Source organism: Myxocyprinus asiaticus, chromosome 35 (assembly GCF_019703515.2).
Source record: "Myxocyprinus asiaticus isolate MX2 ecotype Aquarium Trade chromosome 35, UBuf_Myxa_2, whole genome shotgun sequence".
NCBI classification, from domain to species: Eukaryota; Metazoa; Chordata; class Actinopteri; order Cypriniformes; family Catostomidae; genus Myxocyprinus; species Myxocyprinus asiaticus.
Genome location: NC_059378.1, coordinates 9,578,457 through 9,594,666, shown reverse-complemented (window position 1 = coordinate 9,594,666; position 16,210 = coordinate 9,578,457). Strand labels below are relative to the sequence as shown.

The following is a 16,210-nucleotide window of genomic DNA, read 5'->3' as shown; positions in this document are numbered from 1 at the left end:
CCTCGACCTCTTCGAGAAGATGGCCGTGGTGTGGAGAAGGCCGCATGACCAGTGGGCAGCCCGGTTGCTGCCACTACTCTCCAGGGAAGCACAACTTGCTTTCCAACAACTTCCCGCCCAACAACTTCCCGCAGCCAACCTCCTCTTCTATAATGACCTGAAGAGAGCCATCCTGCAGCGGGACGGCCGGAGCCCTGAACAGAGCCGTCAACACTTCCGCTCCTTGAGGCTGGAAAGGCACGTCTGCCCGTTTGCGCAGCAACTCCGTGACGCCTGCCGGAAATGGTTGTTGGCTGAGGGACCCCACGGCGCTCGAGACATCGTAGATCAGGTGGTACTGGAACAATTCATCTCCCAGCTGCCCCGTGGTATGGCCAAGTGGGTCCAGTGCCACCGTCCGGCATCGCTGAAGGAAGCTGTCCAGCTGGCTGAGGATTACATGATGGCATTCCTGGGAAGCAGTGAACCGGAGTCTTTCTCTCTCTCCCTCTCTCTCTTCTCACTCTCTCTCTCTCTCTCTCTCTCCTACACCCAAACCCCACCCCTGCCTGTCCTTTTTCTGTCCCATCTCTGCCCTAGGTCCCATGCCCAAATTTCTTCCCTGGTTAGGGGATTGTTTTCCCTCTCACCCGTGTCCCCTGCTAACCCTGTCTCTCCGCTATCCCTCCCAGGTTGGCGAGCCCAGTCCCAGGTGTGTGGCAGGGAAGCATGGGCATCGGTTTGTGCATGGGGATATTCACACTTATCCGGTGGTTACCATTGAGATACTATTCAGGGGGAGAAAGCATAGAGTAGAGGCCATGGTTAATTCCTGCCTCACCCATCCATTGAATTTGGGGATGAATTGGCCTGATTTTAAGAATTTATTGAGGGAAATATGTGTGGATGGGTCCTGTGAAATAATGTCTCAGTGTGTGACGTGCGATGCTGTGGTGGGAGAGGCGGTGCCAGGGCCGTCTACATCTGCGTCAAAATGACGCAAGGGAGGGAGTCCCCACCCCTAGTGTTTTCCCTGAAGGGGACTTCCCTCTAGAGCAGTCACATGACAAGTCCCTCAAACACGCGTTTGACCTAGTGAGAGTAATCGATGATCAACAGCTCCACCCTAACATCGTGCTCGCATACCCATATTTTTCAATTATCAAAGAACAGTTGTATCGAGTGATGCAGGACACTCAAACAAAAGAAAGTTCAACCCAGTTATTAGTACTGAAGAGCCGTCGGGAAACTCTTTTCCAGGCGGCTCACCATAATCCGATGGCTGCCCAGTTAGGACAGGAAAAAACACTCAACCGAATAATAGCCCAGTTTTTTGGGCCGGGCATTCACAGAGACGTTCGCAGGTGGTGTGCGGCGTGCCGTGAATGTCAGTTAGTGAATCCACCTGCCACCCCAAAAGTGCCATTGCGCCCTCTACCACTAATTGAGGTCCCCTTTGAAAGAATTGACATGGTCTTCTTCGGGCCATTAGAGTGGTCGGCACGCAGATATCGCTTTTTATTAGTCCTGGTGGATTGTGCAATGTGATATCCAGACATGGTTCCCCTGTGCAACATCTCAGCACATAGTGTTGGGGAGGCACTCTTCAAAATCATCTCCCAGGTGGGGATTCTGAAAGAAATCCTCACCGAACAAGGCACTACCTTTATGGCACATACACTACGCGAGCTGTATGTATTATTGGGTATTAAATCAATTCACACATGCATGTATCACCCGCAAATGGACGGCTTGGTGGAACGGTTTAATAAAACCATGAAAAACATGATTCATAAGTGGTTGGAACCACTATTATTTGTGGTCTGGGAGGTCCTGCAAGCCTCCATGGGGTTTTCCCCCTTCAAGCTCCTGTATGGGCATAGGCCACGTGGCCTGCTTGACATCATATGGGAGACTTGGGAGGAGGGGTCTTCACAGAGCAAAAACTAAATTCAGTACATTCTTGACCTTAGAGTAAAACTACACACATTGGGGCATTTAACACAAAATAATTTGCTCCAAGCTCAAGAACAGCAAAGCCGGCTCTATAATAGGGGAATACGATTACGAGAATTTGCACCGGGAGATAAAGTCCTTGTATTACTGCCCACCTCAAGCTCTAAATTACTCACCAAGTGGCAAGGGCCCTTTGAGGTCACACGGCGGGTCGAAGATCTTGATTATGAGGTTAAGCGAACAAATAGAGGCAGGGCTCATCAAATTTACCACGTCAACCTCCTAAAGTCTTGGAGGGAGGCGGCCCCTGTGGCCTTGGCGACGGTAGTTCCAGAGAGGGCGGAGCTTGGGCCGGAGGTGACTCTCAAACCTAATCAGTTCACCCCGGTCCCATGTGGAGACGACCTCTCACAGTCGCAGCTCACGGACGTGGCCAAGTTGCAAGCAGAATTCGCAGACTCTCCCCAGTCGTATAAACCTAATAGAGCACCATATCAAGACCACCCTGGGGCTGGTGGTTCGTAGCTGCCCCTACGGCCTTCCTGAGCACAAATAAAGGTAGTTCAGGAAGAATTAGAGGCGATGCTCGTGATGGGCGCAATTGGGCAGGTGGAAGTTCGGTATCTGGGGTTCCACTTGGGTCATGGGCAGGTGCGACCCCAAATTAACAAAACCGCAGCGATCGTGGCCTGCCCAAGGCTCAAGACCAAAAAGGAGGTGAGACAGTTCCTGTGGCTGGCTGGCTACAACTGAAGGTTTGTGCCTAGTTACTCTGACGCCAACAGCCGGCTGACTGATCTCACTAGAAAGGGGGCTTCTGATCCAGTCCAGTGGACGGAGTCGTGCCAACAGGCTTTTCTAAAAGTAAAATCTGCACTTTGTGTGTGACCGCTCTTACATGCTCCGAACTTCTCTCTCCCCTTTATTTTGCAGACAGATGCATCTGACAGAGGGCTGGGGGCAGTGCTGTCACAGGAGGTGGGGGGGGGGGGAGGAGTACATTATCCGCAATATTGTTTCCCTCTCTCTTAGGGAAACAAGGTACAGTTCCATTGAGAAGGAGTGTCTGGCAATCACGTGGGCCATCCTTACTCTCCGCTACTACCTGCTGGGGCAGGCCTTCACCCTCTGTTCTGATCACGCCCCACTCCAGTGGCTCCGCCGCATGAAGGATACCAATGCGCGGATCACCCGTTGGTACCTGGCACTTCAGCCATTAAAATCTGAGGTGATCCACAGTCTGGGGGCACAGATGGCTGTAGCTGACTTTCTCTCCAGAAACGGGGGGGAGTTGGCAGGCCAGATGTTGTGGGAATGGGGGCGTGGGCGTGTGTCTGTTTGCGGGAGAGAGGGAGTGATGTGGCTCGTCAAGCTGGTCGGTGTAATTTCTAACAGCTGTTTCTTGTTACAGTGATGGCTGAGAGAGACCTTAAAAAGCAGCCAAACATGCCAGAGTAGTCAGAGTGATAGCCATATGTGGCCGCTGTGTGTGTGTGCATCTATGTGTTTTATGTTTTTTTATTTCATTTCTGTCATTAAAGTTTATATTGACTGTTTTGCCGGTTCCCGCCTCCTCTTTGCCCATCCTTTACCCCTTTACACTCCTATATAAGTATGATAATGTACCATAACTCAAATAAAGATTTTTTTTTTTACTTCAAGCATTTTTGCTGAGGTGTGAAAATGTTTGTTAAAATCTTTCTTGTGTGTGTTTGTATGGGGGGTTTTTTCAGGTGGGGATGTGTGTGTGTCGGGTCACAACAGTGGGCCAGTGTTTGAGGAGCAGCCGTCTAGTCTGATCTACCCAGAGGGGATGCCAGAAGGCAAGGTGACCCTGAGCTGCCAGGCTCGCGCCAGCCCTGCTGCTGTGTACAGGTATTAGGATCACATTTTTGTAATTTACACTTTATCAAACAAAACAGGACCTAATTTACTTAATATGACCTGTTCTTTTTTTGAATATATTTGATGTAATACTACATTTTTGTCATAATTTTTGTCTTGTTTATCAGTAAAAATATCTAAACATCCTTAAAACAAGATAAATTTACTTACAAATTGTGAAGGGTAATAAGACTTGTTTACAGAGAATATTTCTTGAATTTTTTTTATAAGTATAAACCTCTAAATTTGGTTAGATTTATTCTTAAAACAAAAAAAAAACAAAAAAAAAAACAATTTGCTATTGGGATAAGAAAAAGAAGCTTGATTAATTAACTTAATGTTTTTTTTCTCTGAGAATGCAGTTTTGCTTTTACTGATAAATTTACTTGAAGTAAAAATATCAAGAAAACATTTTTTTCAGTGTCTCCATAAAAATTTAGTATGTTTACCCAAATTTACAGAGTTATTATTATGAGTATTGAAATGAGATTCTGAGTGTGGTTTTTGCCAGGTGGCGTGTGAATGGCACAGATGTAGCTGTCGGAGAGGATTCACACTATGTGCTGGTCGCGGGAAACCTTGTGATCAATAACCCGCAACATGGGCAAGATGGTGGGTCGTACCAGTGTCTCGCCATCAACCGCTGTGGCACCATTGTTAGCCGTGTTGCTAACCTCAAGTTTGGCTGTAAGTACAAACCAATTGATTACCTTACTCCGAGAGTGAAAATTGCGCACATCACCATTGCATTATTGTCATGTGCTTTCTAGACCTCCGTGATTTCCCCCCTGAGAGTAGAAGCCCTCAGACTGTCCATGAGGGCACTGGAACCTTTCTTGCCTGTCAACCACCTGCTCATTACCCAGGTATGACCAACAAATTATCAATTAGCAAAACATTGTAGTCATTCTTAAAGAAATAGCTTACCAAAAAAATTACAATTCTGTCATTATTTACTCCTCATGTTTTTACAAACAGACTTTCTTTTTTCTGTAGAACACAAATAGAGGAATTTTAAAGGATGTCTCATTTGCTAATGTCCATACAGCGGCAGCTGACATCCAAATGTGTCATTAAAATAGTCCATGCAACTCGTCTGTCATATTCCAAGTCTTCTAAAGGCATACGATGAAGTGATAAACAGCACAGAATTAAAGTTATTATGTGTTCATGTGTTCACACGCAAGTTTACTTAGTTCACGTGAGAGTTTGCGCTGTTTTTGCTTTTGCATGGTTTAAAGGCATAATTCACCCAAAATTTTAAATTCTCTCATTTAACCTCATGCAATCCCATATGTGTATGACTTTCTTCTTCTGCTGAACACAAACAAAGATTTTTAGAATATTTCAGCTCTGTAGGTCCTCACAATGCAAGTGAATGGGTACCAACATTTTGAAGCTCCAAAATGCACATAAAGGCAGCATAAAAATAATAAATTGGACTCCAGTGGTTAAAGCCATGTTATCAGAAGTGATATGATAGGTGTAGGTGAGAAACAGAACAATATTTAAGTCCTTTTTTACTATAAATTCTCCTCCCTGCACGTAAGAATGTGAATTGCCAAAAACAAAAGAAGAATGTGAAAGTGAAAGTGCAGATTTAGAGTTAAAAAAAAGGACTTAAATATTGATCTATTTCTCACCCACACTTATCATATAGCTTCTGAAGATATGGATTTAACTATTGGAGTCGTATGGATTACTTTTATGCTGCCTTTATGTGCTTTTGGAGCACCCATTCACTTGTTTTTTGAGGACTTTAAGATATGAAATATTCTTCTAAAAATCTTTATTCGTGTTCAGCAGAAGAAAGTCATACACATCTGGGATGGCATGAGGGTGAGTAAATAAAGAGAGAAGTTTCATTTTTGGGTGAACTATTCCTTTAAGCATGAGACATAGTGAACAAGTTTCTCTCATTTATAGAAGAGTTATGGCAAAGTCAAGATTTTCACTCTAAAATAAATTACATTTTGGGATGTTTTCACCAAAGCCTATCATATGTCTTCAGAAGATTTGGAATATGATGCATGAGTCACACTAATATTTTTGAGTCCTTTTTAAGCTTTAAAGTGAGTCACTATCAACTGCCAATGTATGCAAATCAGCAAACAGTAAATCTTCTGTCCATTTTATTGACTCCTAGCTTTGTCCTACCGCTGGTTCATCAATGAATTTCCCAACTTCATCCAGCCAGAGGGGGGCAGATGGTTTGTGTCGCAGGTGACTGGTAACTTATACCTAGCTAATGCAAGAGCCAATGACACGGCCAACTACTTCTGCTTCACCACTATCAACATGGACATCAGTACCAAGAGCATCTTCAGCAAAGCCATCCAGCTCACCGTTTACCCTGACGGTTAGTTTGAAAAAGTAACAAAACAAAAGTAACAAAGTGACTGTGCAAAAGTAACAAAACACATTTGCATTGCTTTGGCCAGTAAACTCATGTAGACTGCATGACCAAAATTATGTAGACACCCCTTTCAAATTAGCAATTTTGACTTTTTCAGCTGCGCCCATTATTAGCAGGTGAATAAAATCAAGCATACAACCATACCATCAATTGGCACCAAAAATACCAAACATTTTCAGGAGAAAATGTGCCTTATTTTGTCAGATGTCCACATACTTTGGGCCATGTAGTGCACTTGATGTTGTCAGAATGACTTTTAAAAAAATATGTCTTTCTCTAAATAATTGGCACTGTTGCCCAATAAGAGTCTCCATTGATATACTGTTTATGCTAATACAATACAGTGCTCTTTTTTCCCCCTTATTCTACAGTGAACTTAAGAAAATCTGCCCCAAACATTCGAGTGCGTTTTCCCGCTGAGACATATGCATTAGCAGGACAGACCACACAGTTGGAATGCTTTGCCTATGGCAAGTAAGTCCAACCTCAACTCATAGATACACTTTCATTTGAATCTTTTACTAGTTTTCATGGAAGGTGTTTGTCATGCTTTTTTTTTTTACTTTATTATTTTCCTTGAGGTTCACTTATAATGTTAGTAAAGGTTTTTGCACAAAACAGTAATGATATAGTATTAAATTACCTTTTTCCACCCTGTCTCTGGCCCTCTGTCTGAAACGCTCGGTTTTCTGTGCCGTCCCCTTTAAGATTTCAGTATACACCTCTACTTTGTTATGATTGGCTAACATTTGCAATGCAAACACCTCCTGCCAAAACACTTGTGAAACTGTTTTTTTCTAAGAATAAAAGAATGAAAACATGCAAGCAATTTACAAAACCCCCAAAAAGCACTCAGTCCAGGCAATCATTAACAGCTATATGTCCCAATTACTGTAATGTGAAGCATGCAATCAAACTACTACAGTTGTTCCGACTGAAATAACAATCGAAAACTGAATAAAGTCAGCATACTGTTGCTCCTGAATACTTACATTATTAGGCATACAAGATATGGTGATACAATAATGCTACAGTATATAAATATGAGAACTGTGAAAATAGTCCAGTGAAAATTGTAATGGATGGTCGACCTGGGTGTCCATAGTGTGGCCACTTCAATACGCATCCTGTGTAATGGGAAATATGTGATGTCCACCGGCGGACTCATTTCCCTGCTTAAATATGTTCGTTTCAGCCAAAAATATGAGACGTCCTGGCTGGTACAACACAGAAGAGACGGCAGCCACTAGCTTGTACTACATCACTGTCTTTCATTTCACTCTGTGTTTTGTGTTTTTCTTACATAATAACATCATTTAATCTCACATCAATATTTTGTAAGCAATTATGTATTTATTTTATTTTTTTTGTAAGTAAATGTGTAATAAGCACGTGTCGCATTGGAGTCCTGATCATGATTTATTTTGTGATAAAAATGGCTGACTATACAATTCTTTACATATTAAACAAACACAGACAGAAACAGTCTTACTCACAAGCAGGGACTAAAAACGGAATGTTTTTCATTTCGGTTCATTCTGAGCAAAAACTGTATTTTTTCGTTCCGGTTCAAAACCGCAGCCTGCTTTCCAAATGGTTACCAGTTAGAACAAAATAAAAGAACGGTTAATAATGTTATTTTTAAAATGACTGTACTCTGCGCTAAGGGGTGGGTGAAATACCAATTGCAGCGTTGCCAGATCTCACAAAAGAAGCTAGCAATCTGGTCCAGAAAAACAAGCTCAAAATAAACAAACAAATTAGCAATTTATCACAATAGAAACCCTAAACTAACCCATATAAAAAACATGAAGTGGTGTAGTTCCAAAAATATACTGTGATAAACTGTTTGATCTTTAGTTTCATGAAAAAAATATCGGAACAAAATTAACCAGTTATAACTGGTTTCCAGCATTTTAAAATATCGTTTTCATTCCGGAACAATTGAAAATCACTTTGTTCCGGTTTTCGGTTACGTTCTGCTAAAAATGTTGTTCGTTTTTCGTTTTCGTTCATTGAACTGTTTTAAGTCCCTGCTCACCAGCATTACTGTCATGTCGATATAGTTGGCACATTATAAGTTACTTTGCAAAGCCTAAATCATAATGGTGCTCAATAGAATCCATAGAGAAATGTGCAGAACAAAATTTTGTCCTCATTCCTAATGTTAGGATACTTGAAGGCTATGCTGAGATGCAGTTTTTCCACAACCAGGAACAGAACAACGTCTGGGGATTTTACTTGACATCCTCTTCTTTTCATTGGTGAAAACTTTCTTTGTTGAAGTACCTCAGCCGTTCTCTCTATCAGTTCACCACGACTGTAACATATGTTGTGGAGGCGAGGATATTCAAATGTACAACTATGTTACTATGGGGTGGATTTCAAAATGAGTCATTTTTGCAAGATGGAAACAATAAATGTTCTTTTTGGCCTGGAGGAAGTTTTGAAATCTGAAACTTACAGTATGTTTTTATAATACTATGACCTCTTATACACAGCCTGGCCAAAAAAAAAATAAAAAAAAAAAATTCACTGTTTGGATTTAAATAAGCAGATAAACAACTAAGGAGATCGCTGAAATCAATGAAATTGAGTTAAGAACTGTCCAACGCATTATTAAAACCTGGAAGTATAGTGGTGAACCGTCAGCTTCACGGAAGAAATGTGGTTGGAAAAAAATCTTGAATGATCGTGATTGGAGATCACTAAAACACTTGTTGAAGTCAAATCGTAAAAAATTGACAGTAGAACTCACAGTTATGTTTAATAGTGAAAGTAAGAGTATTTCCACACGCACAATGCGACGAGAACTTACAGGATTGGGACTAAACAGCTGTGTGGCCACAAGAAAGCCACTTGTTAGTGAGGCTAATTGGAAAAAACGACTTCAATTTGCTAGGGAGCATAAAGATTGAACTGTGGAGCAATGGAAAAAGGTCATGTGGTCTTTTTACCCTATTCTGATGTGATGAGCACGTCAGGGTAAGAAGGGAAGCGCATGAAGCGATGCACCCGTCATGCATAGTGTCCACTGTACAAGCCTCTGGAAGCAGTGTTATGATCTGGGGTTGCTTCAATTGGTCAACGTTATGCGGCAATAAAAAGTCAGCTGACTACCTGAATGTACTGAATGACCAGGTTATCCCATCAGTGGATTTTTTCTTCCCTGATGGCACGGGCATATTCCAGGACAACAATACCAAGATTCATCAGGCTCAAATTGTGAAAGAGTGGTTCAGGGAGCACGAGGAATCATTTTCACACATGAATTGGCCACCACAGTGTCCTGGCCTTAACCTCAATGAATGTCTTTGGGATGTGCTTGAGAAGACTTTACAGAGTGGTTCGACTCTCCCGTCATCAATATAAAATCTCTGCCAAAAACCACGGATACCACAGATATAAATGTTGTGACATTGCATAAGGTTGTGCCATGACGAATGCGCACCGTAATCAAAGCTAGATGTGATCCAACGAAATATTCGTTTATGCGACTTTTCTTTTGGCCAGGCTGTGTATGTCAAAATATCAACTAAATTTTGATTCCTCATGACATGACCTCTTTAACACTGCTACATCAGTTTAACATAATCCACAGCTATAAAAATAGAACTTTGCCCTAACGTACTCTCTTTCCCTCTTTCATTGATTTCCCCACTTAGTCCCATTCCTAAAACCCGCTGGAGGAAGTTGGATGGGGTTTTATCCCCTAAGGTTGGAGCCAGTGCAGAAGGACCCACCCTGATTATTCCTGAACTGAACTTTGATGATGAGGGCATGTATGAATGCGAGGTTTATAACTCAGAGGGCCGGGAGACACATCAGGGACGAATCTCTGTGCAGGGTAGGCATAACGTCAGCACCAGTCAGCTATTTCCAGGCATAGACACAAATGTGCAATGCTGAAATTACATGAACATGTTTTATAATGGAAGGTAAGTGTCCAAAACATGTGAGAATGGTAAATTTTAGACTGTATACAATGTGATTTTCCTATTGCATCTCAGTTATGGCAATATTATGTGCTCACCCTGGCTTTGTCCAGTGTATCGACAGTAGATACATGCATTGTTGAAAGAGTAAAACCAGGTTCTTGTACAAAGGGTAACAAGTTGGAGACTTAGTGAATAGAGCTGGTGAATAAGTGAATTACAGCTGGTGAATAGTATGCATGCTTCAATATATTATGCATTGACCAGAAAGCTTTAGTCTAACTCAATTATTTGCTGTTTGTTATTGCTGCTAGTGCACTACCTTATAGATATCCTCAAAGCAAACAGACATGGACTAAAAGCCATAAAACTCCAATTTTGATTTGAAAAGAAAGAAGTAATGATTTTCCAATGGACCTTTAATTTGACTTCATGCTTCTTTTATTAAATAAATTTAAAAAGATAAGCAGTCTTCTTCCTCTAGTTCGACTTTAGAAAAAATTCGGTGTATTGTTGTTCCCCAGCCCAGCCGGAGTGGCTGCAGGTAATGAGTGACTCTGAGGTGGAGATCAGTTCTGAGCTGCAGTGGAGCTGCGCCGCTGCGGGAAAACCAAGACCCACCATCCGCTGGCTCCGTAACGGACAGCCACTCAGCACACAGGTCAGCCATACTGAGTGTTCACACACACACTCGCACAACTGTGGTTGGATCGTAATCAAACTCTGTGTGTGTTATCAGAACTGAACAGGACTTCTAGCTGTCAAGACTCAGACTGATATATGCTAACTCTTTTTTGGAAAACTCTTCGTGTCTCAGGGGAAGTGAGGTGCGATAGTGAATAACCTACCTTCTCATTATATATTTTATAACTGAAAGTATGTGAGATATTGAGAGAGGAGAAATCCTGTATGGCCCTCTGCTGGTTGTAGTGGTGAATGTGCAACCTATGCAGTGTACTTGATTGCAGGGGCGTAGCACCAAATTTTGGCCCCGAGCACAGAACTATTTTAGGACCCCCTGACCAATTAGGGTTTGTAGTGGGGATAATATCCAGTATAAACATTTTAGATATTTAACAGTGCTAATTTATAATTTTTTTATTTTCAAATGCAAATATTATTTGAATCAAGCAATACATTATAAAAAAACAAAAAAACAAAAACAAAGCCTTCATATAAACAATATAAATAATACATGTTTAAATATATGGAGTTTTCTTGTTGGCAAAATCACCATAACATTTCTGAAATGAAAAGAGTGCCAGGTTGTTCAGTCTATCTCTGCTCTCAGGTAGTTTTAGAAAGTCTTAACTTGCTAACTGATATTTACACTTAACTTAAAATTAGGGCTTTAAATAGACAATGGCATCTGAGCGCAAGGACAGGTGATTTGTTTTCTTCACTATTCTTTTGATGGCTTAATGTAAGGAACATTTCACATGTATCTCATAGAGTTCTGGAAAAAAAACAGTTAAGCATCATAGATAAACATCTAATGGAAAATTTTGCACTGAAGTAAAATATGTTTATACAGTAGATGTGTGGGTAGCGGCAGATGTTGAAAGTTTGCTATTTCCCATTAATAGCTGTTATCAGTGCACTGAGTGACAGTGGGAGGCGACGTCCTCTCGTGCATGCCGGTGCGTGCTGTACTTGCGCTCCATTCCAGTAAACCGCAAAGCATAATGTAAACAGATTTCAGATGTCCCTGCTCATAATATATACATCCATCGACATACAGGTGCACTTTTCATTTGTTAAAATCAAAAGTTTTATTAAGGAGGATTAGAACCTGGAACTCCTTGTATTGGAGGCAAAAACGTTACTATACGGCCATTTGATCATGCTAACTTAAATATACAGATTCATGTATTTATCCATTGACTAACAAAATCCCAGTACTGACAGTGCCAGATGCATGGATCAAGTTGTCAAATTAATTATGTGAAATCTTTATTAGAGCTTTTAAATTGGTTATCAAGACCAGCTGTTTATTAAAACAGGCAGAACTTGAGTCAGTCAGGCTTCGCACGATACCGTGGCAGAGACCACAAAACTTACTGAGCATTAAGCACTGAGGAGGAGACAAACATCAATTACAAGGCTTTTTAAAATACACATCATCATTCGTACTAAAATGTATCATATTTTTTACTGTAGTAACATTAATTAGTAACTGGTTTAGATTCATATTAAATCTGTTTGGGTGAATCTTTAAGACTTAATTTTTATTAAAACTGTAGTTAAAGTTGTAGTTAAAGGTTTCTAAGTTAAGCCTATTTTTTCATAATAAATGCTATTAAAAATTAATAATAAATTAAAAATGCAATTTTTTTTTTTTTTTTTTTTTTTGGAAAGACTATCTACATTGACTTAACCATGGTAATGAGGAGCCATCCATGTTCTTGCCTGTGGTTATGGCTTTATTATTATAAATGCCACTGTTAAACAATGGAAGTACAATGGTAAACTTCCATAAAGGAAAGTACAATTTAGAATAAAGGGGTTAAAATCTGGACTTCCATACATTTTGGAAAATTAATGACAAGGTTTTCCTTCTGTTCTAACTAGTCATTTTTGCCTTCAGATATTCCAGGAAATGACTTAAATGATTAGGTCTGTGTCCTGTTAATACTCATTTCATTCTCGTTCAAATAAAATTTCCAAACAAATGCATGCAGTTACAGTCTCCAGTTACCTTTATCAGTTTTTGCAAGGCAGGGGATTTTGGCTAGTGAAAATGATGAGTGGCTAGTGACTTTAGTCAAGCCATGATTTTCCTTTTCTGTTCACTATTCACTTTCATTATGTGGCAAATAAACCCTGTGAAGTATTTTAAAAATTCCTCTTTTTGTGTTTCACGGAAGAAAGAAAGTCACACTGCTCTGAAATGACATGAGGGTGTGTGAAATAATGACAAATTTTCATTTTTGGGTGAACTATTCCTTTAACTAGTGTTGTTAACAAATACAATCCTTATTGTAAAGTGTTACCTCTTAATTTTACACTTACCTGCATGCAGGACCGTGTGGAAGTCAATAATGGGCGACTGAGGATCAGTAACCTTGCCCTGGAGGATTCAGGGATGTATCAGTGTGTGGCCGAAAACAAACACGGCACAATTTACTCAAACGCTGAGCTCCGCGTTCAAGGTGAGCAAAAACACAAATCTGCAACCTTGAATTTCATCATGAAAGCCAAATTATAGAATAAACTACATTTACATTTCAAGAAGAAAATAGCAGTGCTTGCAAGGCAGCAAAAGAGTAGTATTAAAGTGTTAGGTAAGTTAAAACTTTGGTTCTGTGCGAATGAAATGGAGTATCAGAGCCACTTTGCTGTTTTCAATCACTCAGTATGCATCTTGTTTTCTGTCGACTGTGCTCGAAAATCAGCAAATAACATGACACAGTCTTTGCAGTGTAAATGCTTCTATATGGAAAAATAGAAGCAAGAAAGAAAAGACGAATCACAGTTTAGTTTGGAAACATTAAAACAAGATTATTGCTGTAAGTTAGATTTTAAATGGAGTTTAGTACAAATCCCTTACCAGAATATTTTGAGGAGTATCAATACATTTCTGCTTTGCAAGCATTGTAATTAGAAAATTTGTATATAAGCATTGATATATTGTTCCTTTTATCTACCTTAATACACTTCAAATCAGCCTCTATCCACCCAGTTTTGCCTTAACCCCCTAGTTGTAGCGTGATCTGTGATTAAACCTCTCCCGTAACGGCTCGCTGTGTGGTTGTCCCTTTCCTTCCCTGCTCTCCCTGTCCATCGCCCTATTTCAGTCCAGGCTCCAGACTTCAGGTTAAATCCAGTGCGTAAGCTAGTCCCTGCTGCCCGTGGAGGACAGGTTAAAATGGAGTGTAAACCTCGAGCGGCGCCAAAACCCACTCTCTTCTGGAGCCGTGGCACAGAGCTTCTGACCAATAGGAGCAGGTAACACAGTCGTAGCACAAACTTTATGATTCAAAGCTGAAGTGTGTAGCTTTTTCAGTGTTAAAATACTTTCTCCTATCCCAGCTTAATATATAGAGACAATAATATGTAAGCCATTTGTAGGTAAAGTTCTCAAAAACTGTAAACACTGTGTCTCTGTGGCGCTATGAAAATTCCCCTGATTGTTTTAAGCGACCCATCTAGACCTTACACAGCAATAGTGACTCAACCAATGGCGTGAGTTGGGGGTGGGACTATCTGTTTGCTCATTTAACTGCAAACTGGGGCTGTATTCGGAAAGCTGTTTTGAAAACAATGTTTAATTTTGCAGTTCCATTCGGTGGCACTAGTTTAGCAGAAATTACACACTTTCGCTTTAATTCAGTAGTTCTCTGGTGGGTCGCAGATTTGCTCTGAAAGGGTCACAGACAACAGGGAAAAGCAATGCTAAATGCAAATAATAAAACACAACTAAGCATACAATTGTGCATAGTTAGGGTAGCAAAATTAGTGCTTCCAATAACTTTTGTTGTTGATGTCGAAGGCCATGCGTTCAATCAAACTCTATGAATTCTGATGAAAATTCATTTTTTCACTTAAATTAGACCAACATGAACAACACTATGCATGGCAAAAGAAAATGAATCCAAGATTACATTAAATACAGGTACACGTACAGCAACGATAAACATCGCTTTTGCTGACCACAGTGGGTTTGTGTGGTGAATTATAGGCTAAATACAAACACTCACTGAACACTTTATTAGGAACACTATGGTCCTAATAAAGTGCCCGACATAGTCTTCTGCTGTTATATTCAATCCACCTCAAGGTTCAACGTGTTGTGCATTCTGATCTCCGCAGATCTGCCACTCTCTGGAGGTTTTTTTTTTTTTTTGCACTATTCTGAGTAAACTTTAGAGGCTGTTGTGCTAGAAAATCCCAGGAGATCAGCAGTTACCAAAATACTCAAACCAGCCCGTCTGGCACCAACAATCATGCCATGGTCGAAATCACTGAGATCAAATTTGTTTTCCATTCTGATGATTGATGTGAACATTAACTGAAGCTTCTGATCCGTATTTGCATGATTTTATGCATTGCACTGCTGCCACACGATTGGCTGATTAGATAATTGCAAGAATAAGTAGGTCTACAGGTGTTTCTGATAAAGTGCTCAGTAAGCGTATAATAAATAGATATTTTAAGGACATTTTTGTTTACTTTCTACGTTAAACAATTTTGGTACTGTGTTGAATCGCCATTTGATACCCAATGTAAAATCTAGGTCCTGAAGCAAAACTAGTTGCAAACCACTGACTTAACGGTATTAAAATACTTTCAGAAACCTCCTCAATGCCTTGCACACACAGAATAGTGAACTGAATATTTCATTATTAACACACACAAAAAATGGCTTTGTGAGTTTGTGTGTAGGTGCTGTGTTCTCAGAAAGACCATTTTATGAACTCTCTCCAGGATAACAGTCACTCCAGATGGGATTCTGTGGATCTTCAACATTAGTCGGGCAGATGAGGGGAAGTACACATGCTTTGCAGAAAACTTTCTGGGCAAAGCCAACAGCACAGGACATCTGTCTGTCAGAGGTAACATGATAACAGTGTTTGCAGTGTTGGTTTATTGATTTCCATGAAAACAGTTCTTTACAATGACTTGATTTTGGTAGCTATCAGTGCTTGTTGTACATGTAAATGCAAAGTTATATCTCAAAGTTTTTTTCTGCTCTACCTGGTTTCCCAAACAGATGCCACAAAAATCACATTAGCGCCCTCTAATGCTGACATCAATCAAGGTGAAAATGCCACCCTGCAATGCCACGCATCACATGACCCTACTATGGACCTCACCTTCACCTGGTATCTCAATGGGGTTCTGTTGGATCTGGAGGTACCAAATGGACACTATCGTCGCATGGAGGGGGTGAGCACGTATTTCTGAAGTTGTTGAAAGAGCCTTTGAATACTAATACTCCATGCACAGAGTACACTAAATCTGTCATAGTAGTTTGATTTTGTACTGCTCGGCATTAGTTTATAAAATTGTGACAGAGTGCATGGTTGTTGGCTCTTCT

The 16,210-nt window shown here is 40.6% G+C and overlaps 1 protein-coding gene across 2 annotated transcripts in view; it reads left to right on the top strand.

Moving 5' to 3' along the window:
• LOC127426297 (contactin-2-like) overlaps positions 1 to 16,210 on the top strand; it is a 49,974-nt gene that overhangs the window by 22,620 nt on the left and 11,144 nt on the right. For both annotated transcript variants that reach the window (XM_051673014.1, XM_051673016.1), the window contains exons 3-13: positions 3,669 to 3,810; positions 4,331 to 4,506; positions 4,590 to 4,685; positions 5,966 to 6,178; positions 6,607 to 6,709; positions 9,901 to 10,082; positions 10,695 to 10,831; positions 13,193 to 13,322; positions 13,968 to 14,118; positions 15,598 to 15,725; positions 15,884 to 16,059. In XM_051673014.1, coding sequence (XP_051528974.1) covers positions 3,669 to 3,810; positions 4,331 to 4,506; positions 4,590 to 4,685; positions 5,966 to 6,178; positions 6,607 to 6,709; positions 9,901 to 10,082; positions 10,695 to 10,831; positions 13,193 to 13,322; positions 13,968 to 14,118; positions 15,598 to 15,725; positions 15,884 to 16,059 — 1,634 coding nt within the window. The remainder of the gene's footprint in view (positions 1 to 3,668; positions 3,811 to 4,330; positions 4,507 to 4,589; positions 4,686 to 5,965; positions 6,179 to 6,606; positions 6,710 to 9,900; positions 10,083 to 10,694; positions 10,832 to 13,192; positions 13,323 to 13,967; positions 14,119 to 15,597; positions 15,726 to 15,883; positions 16,060 to 16,210) is intronic.